The following is a 5,288-nucleotide window of genomic DNA, read 5'->3' as shown; positions in this document are numbered from 1 at the left end:
AGCGCCCGGGCGCCCTGCAGCATGAGCCCCTCGCCGCGCCTCCTCCTCCGGCAGCAGCACCCCCGGCCCCAGCCGCCCCGCCGCCAGCACCCCCAGCCCCGCCGGCACCCCCCGCGCTAGAGCCGCCCCCATGATGGACAGCCGCATTCTGGAGCATCCCCATGCCCAGTTCGGGGGGATGGTGGGTTTCCCTTACCCGCTTGGGCACCACCACGTCTACGAGCTGGCCGGGCACCAGCTGCAGTCGGCGGCCGCCTCCGTCCCCTTCTCCATCGATGGATTACTGAGCGGCTCCTGCGCCGCCTCCGTGGTCAACCCGGCGCCGCTCATCCCCTCGGGCTGCGGGGTGACCGGGGACAGTCAGCCCTTCAAGCTCGCAGGTAGGAGCGGCCCCGTGTCCCTGTCCCCCCCCAACACCCACCGTCCCTGTGATCCTACCGCTGCTCCCTGCTTGGAGCGTGTCAGCGCGGAGGAAGAGAAGACCCCTAAACCCCCCCACCCTCACCTTCCCTCTGCGGATAGTGGGGTGCCTGGAGAGGGGGAGCGGCTGTGCTGGGCCCCCAAGACGTGGTGGACAAGACGGGACCAGGAGGGCCCGGGCCAAGCACCGGGAGCATCTTCCGTTCCCACTAGCATGTGCCCTGAACAATAGCGGGCCCGACCCGGTGCCTTCCCCCAAAGTTCGTGTCTGGGGTGGAGGCTTGGAGCATGCCGTTAAAAAATAAACCGTAAAAATAGCATTAAGAACTGCTGCAGTCTAGGGAACGAAGAGTGGTTGTTCTTATTATTTTAAACCGTTTAAACGAAGGGAAGCACTCTCCTCTTTCCTCCCCATCGGCCTGTGGCACCGCTATTGTTCAGCTATTAAAACACTTCATCGCCCCAATAATCCTTTTGATTAATCCTGGAGGAGCTCTCCCTACTCTGCACCTCCACTAAATAAAAAAAAAAAAAAAGTATTATTAATATATTTCCACACCTGGCGAAAAACAACGTTAGGAGAGCTGCAGCTAGGGCTGGAAATCCCCAGCCTGGAGATGGACGCACACGGAGAGACTGCGAACACCCCATCCTCACGCCTGCCCGTGCCCCGGGGGGTTTGGGGGAGGCCCAGGGGCCACCCTACCCTCGGGGTCCTGGGGGGACCCGGGCCGGGAATTGTGGCCCATACCGGTGCTCCGGGGAGGCGGGGGGCTGGGGAATGGAAAGAGTGGGGGTCTTAAAATTATTATTATTATATATAATTTTTTTTTAATGAAATCTTTGGTGGATGGAGCAAATATTGGAACTTCTCTCTCTCTCTCTGCCAGCTGAGTGCCTGTGGAGAGCTTCCTTCAGGAATAAATGTTCTGTAAAGTACATTTTCGGAGGAGGCGAGGGCTGATCGGGTTCCTCCCCATTTTTAGCGCAGGTGTGTGTATAATCCCGCTCTTTTACCAACGCTACCGAGCACAAAAGTTAAAAGGCTCCTGTGAATGGCAGGGAGGGGGGGAGAAGGCCTGTCTTCCAGGGACCTGAGAGTATTTCTGCCTTTTCAGACTCGGGTGACCCGGACAAAGAAAGTCCTGGCTGTAAAAGAAGACGAACCCGCACCAATTTTACTGGCTGGCAGCTCGAGGAGCTGGAAAAGGCGTTTAATGAGAGTCATTACCCGGACGTGTTTATGCGAGAGGCTTTGGCTCTTAGGCTGGACTTGGTGGAGTCCAGAGTGCAGGTAAAAATCGTGTGTATGTGTGTGTCCCTTTCCCTCCTCCTCCTCTTCTCCCTGCGCCGAGCTGTCCCAGGGGAGGCCCCCGCAGCCTGTACTCGCATCCCTGCTCCGGGATGGGCCCGCAGCCCTGCTCTTCCCGGCCTTCTCCCTTTGTTTCCTTGCCTTGCACTGATTCTTGTGGTTTATTTTCTTATTCCCCCTCCTCCTCCTTCTTCTTCTTCTTTATTTTTTTTTTTTTTATTTAAATCTTGCAAATGAGTCCTGGAGAGCAGCATCTCATCCTGGCTTACCTAACCCTATATATATATATATATATAAATTTTTTTTTCTTCCCTCGATGTAAATATTTTTCTTAAATGAGTCAAGGGCGACTCATACAAATATGAGGCTTAATCACGGGCCAGGGTAGGCTGGAGAACATCAATAAAGCTCGGAGGCTCGGTGAGAGCGGCTGCAACTTGCAGAACTTAATTTTAATGAAGCGCTCAGGCCCTCGGTCGCACAGGATGGGGCAGGGAACCATTTACTTGCTTTAATTCATCCCGAAAGAATACAAAATGGGGGTGGAATTGGAGGGATGCGGGTGCAGTGCGTGTTGGCCGTTGCATCTTCAGACGCTGTTCAATGCCGCGGGGGCTGCCAGCGAGCGGCGAGGCCGAGCCGGTGCCGCAGCTCCGGCCGTGCGGGGAGGCTCGGTTTGGTTTGTCGGGGGCCGGGCGGCTACGTGTGCGGGGATTGCGTCCTTCAACCCCGCTCAGGTCCTCTGGGGTGAGCTGACGCCGTTTGCCGCGGTTCCTCTATCAGCTTTGTCTCACGGTCTCGTACCGGGCTGCCTTTTGCTCCTCGGTACCGGCAGCAGCCTCAACGCCGTGTTCAGGGGCTCGAAAGCTTGCGAGGTTCTCCTGGGGCCCGGCCAGGGGTGGGGAAAAGAGTCTGGATCTGGTCAACGATGTCCCCGGCACCCAGGGTGGTCGCTGGATTTGTCTTGGACTTGATGAGCCGAGGACCTTGCGGGCTAAGCGGCCAGGGAACCACCGAGGCAGGCCGGAGCAGAGAGGTTTTCATTTAAACTTATTTTACTCATTTAACGCCTTTTTCCAGGCTGATCCAAGCCCTCTGCTCCGGCGTCTGGGATGGACGGGGAGGCCTAGACCCTGCATTGCTCGGGCATGGCGACCCTCCTTCCCTGCCGCTCCTGGCTCCAGCCCGCTCATTGTGCTGTGGGTTATTGCAAATGCTGCTGTGGGGGGATCGGGCCCGGCTGCAGGGGCTGCGGCTGTGGCTGCGGTTGCTGCTTTTGTACCCCCGGCCGTGGGGAAGAGTCGTGGAGATGGAAGCTGTGTTAGTCCTTCTCCTCCCCACGGCACTGATGCGGGCAGGGTGCAGTGAGTATGTGCGTGAATGTGCACCCCCCCCCGTGTGTTTAATTGTGGGTTTTCGTTCATATACTTACAAAAATTACATATGAACCCTCTTAAGGAAGCGCGGATACCTCTTCCTGCCCCCTCTCTTGCTCTCCGTCTCGCAGACGCCCAGTCCCATGGATGGGGCTGCCGGCACCTGGAGCGGGTGGACGGGGGAGGCCTGAGCTGCGCTTCTCCCTCCCCGAGCCCTGGCCACCGCGGGGGGCCGGTGCGTTGGGTGTTAATTGCTTCTCGTTGTTCGGTGTGTAGGTCTGGTTCCAAAACCGCCGGGCCAAATGGAGAAAGAAAGAGAATACGAAGAAAGGCCCGGGGAGGCCGGCTCACAACTCCCACCCCACCACGTGCAGCGGGGAGCCTATGGATCCCGAGGAGATCGCCCGTAAGGAGCTGGAGAAGATGGAGAAGAAGAAGCGCAAGCACGAGAAGAAGCTCCTCAAAAGCCAAAGCCGCCACCTGCACTCGCCCAGCGGCCTCTCCCTCCACAGCACGCCCAGCTCCGACAGCGACAGCGGCGGCGGGGGGGGTCTCTCGCCCGCTCCGCCCGAGGCCAAGCCCCGCGGGCAGCCCCCGCCACCCCACCCGCCGCCTCCTGCCGCCGCTGCTCCCCCTTCCGAGCCGCCCCCCGGCACCTGTGACCAGACGGCAGAGCCCTTCTACCCCAGCCAAAGAAGCGGGAGCGGACGGCTCCAGCGCCCACTTGACAAGGACTGTGCGGCCGCCCCGTCGGGGGACGGCAGCGGGGCCGCGGCGGGCCCCCGCGGTGCTGGCAGCTTCCACAAGCTCAACCCTTTCAGCGTGGAGAGCCTCCTCTCTGACTCGCCCCCCCGCCGCAAAGCCACCCCGGACTTCCCCAGCCTTCCTCCCTGCGCCCCTCGCACACTCATCGGCAAAGGACACTTCTTGCTCTACCCCATCACTCAGCCCCTGGGCTTCCTCGTCCCGCAGACAGCCCTCAAGGCCAGCCCAGGCCCCGAAGCCGGCCAACCCCCCCGGGACTCCCCGCTGCCCGCCGCCAATCCCGGCCCGCCCGGCTGCAGCGCGGAGCCGGCGCCCGCCGGTGCCCAGCCCGGCCCCGGCGCCACGGACTCGGCGGCGGCGGCTGCGGCTGCGACGGGGTCGATGCTCCCCCTGTCTCCGGCCGGTGCTTCGCCCCGTTCTGCTGCTGCACACGGTGACCCGGCAGCGGCCGCGCCCGCGGAAGGTGGCAGCTTCCCCCGGCCCAAATCGCCGGTCCGGGCGCGGGACGCCAGCACAACCAGGGACAGATCAGACTGCGGCCCCGCCGACGGCGAGGAGCTGGACATGGACTGACAGGGCGGAAAAAATAACTAAAGATCAAAACAAAACAGGGCAAAAATAAAACCACCCGAGAACGACACCGACACTCCCCCGCCTGTCAGCCGTGAGAAACAGAGGGGAGCGTTCCCCCTGCACCCCACGCACACCGGCCCTGCAGCCCATGGGAGGCGGTGGCCCAGCCGGGAGAGTGGCTTGTCCTCTCCTTAGAGTTTATTACAGGTCGATTCAGGTGATCAGTTAGAGCTTTTGGGTTTTATATTGAAAGAAGGGGGGGGAAAAAAAACAAAAGAAAAAAAAAAAGGGGGTGAGCCAACAACAACAAAATAGAAATACTAACAAAAAAAAACACTAAAAAGGAAAATTGCTTGTTGAGGCTTAACAGCAGCTGGACTTTGTGGTGTGACAAACTGTACCGCGACAACGGAACTCCTCAAAACCCTTGTAAAATGCAGAAATGTCTAAGAATATTTATATATGTAAAATTTTTGATAAATAAAGGCTCTAAAACTCCTTGCCGCTTGGGCCGGCTGCGTGACTCTTCTCTCTCTCTCTCTCTCTCTTTCTCTCTCTCTCTTTTTTTTTTAACATTTTTTTCCCCTCCCATTCTTTTTCCCCCTTCCTTTTAAGCCCTCTTTGTGTGTGTGCGTGTGTGTGTTTATTGCTTAACAAATTTATTCATTTATAGCCTCCCGGTGCCCACCCCTCCCATCCGAGGTTAGGAGCTGCAGGCTACGGGACCCGGCCAGCTCCTGCAGAGTTTTGATATGAAAGTAATTATTTTCCCGGTGGCTGCTGCGGGGATTCAGTTTCTTGCCCAAAGGGTTATTATACATTACCGATTTCTAGTGATATGA

General features: G+C 58.5%; 1 protein-coding gene across 2 annotated transcripts; it reads left to right on the top strand.

Annotated features, from left to right (window-relative positions):
- Window positions 1-9: 9 nt before the first annotated feature.
- Window positions 10-4,944, top strand: UNCX (UNC homeobox). 2 transcript variants are annotated; one of them, XM_064153706.1, is made up of 4 exons: window positions 307-380; window positions 1,311-1,411; window positions 1,539-1,714; window positions 3,385-4,944. In XM_064153706.1, exons 2-4 carry the CDS (start codon window positions 1,345-1,347, stop codon window positions 4,444-4,446), a joined length of 1,305 nt encoding a protein of 434 aa, XP_064009776.1. In that variant the 5' UTR covers window positions 307-380; window positions 1,311-1,344; the 3' UTR covers window positions 4,447-4,944. The 2 variants fall into 2 exon arrangements, with proteins under 2 accessions (XP_064009775.1, XP_064009776.1); XM_064153705.1 differs by lacking the exon at window positions 1,311-1,411 and having other exon boundaries at window positions 10-380.
- The last annotated feature ends 344 nt before the right edge of the window (window positions 4,945-5,288 follow it).

This window comes from Pogoniulus pusillus, chromosome 13 (genome assembly GCF_015220805.1).
Source record: "Pogoniulus pusillus isolate bPogPus1 chromosome 13, bPogPus1.pri, whole genome shotgun sequence".
NCBI lineage: Eukaryota > Metazoa > Chordata > Aves > Piciformes > Lybiidae > Pogoniulus > Pogoniulus pusillus.
This window is presented reverse-complemented; position numbering and strand designations above follow the sequence as displayed.

Excerpts from the sequence above, each read along its gene's own strand:
- UNCX (XM_064153705.1), top strand. The coding sequence starts at position 131 with ATGATGGACAGCCGCATTCTGGAGCATCCCCATGCCCAGTTCGGGGGG. Across the intron at positions 381-1,538 it reads TCAGCCCTTCAAGCTCGCAG|ACTCGGGTGACCCGGACAAA; the intron begins GTAGGAGCGGCC and ends CTGCCTTTTCAG. Across the intron at positions 1,715-3,384 it reads TGGTGGAGTCCAGAGTGCAG|GTCTGGTTCCAAAACCGCCG; the intron begins GTAAAAATCGTG and ends TTCGGTGTGTAG.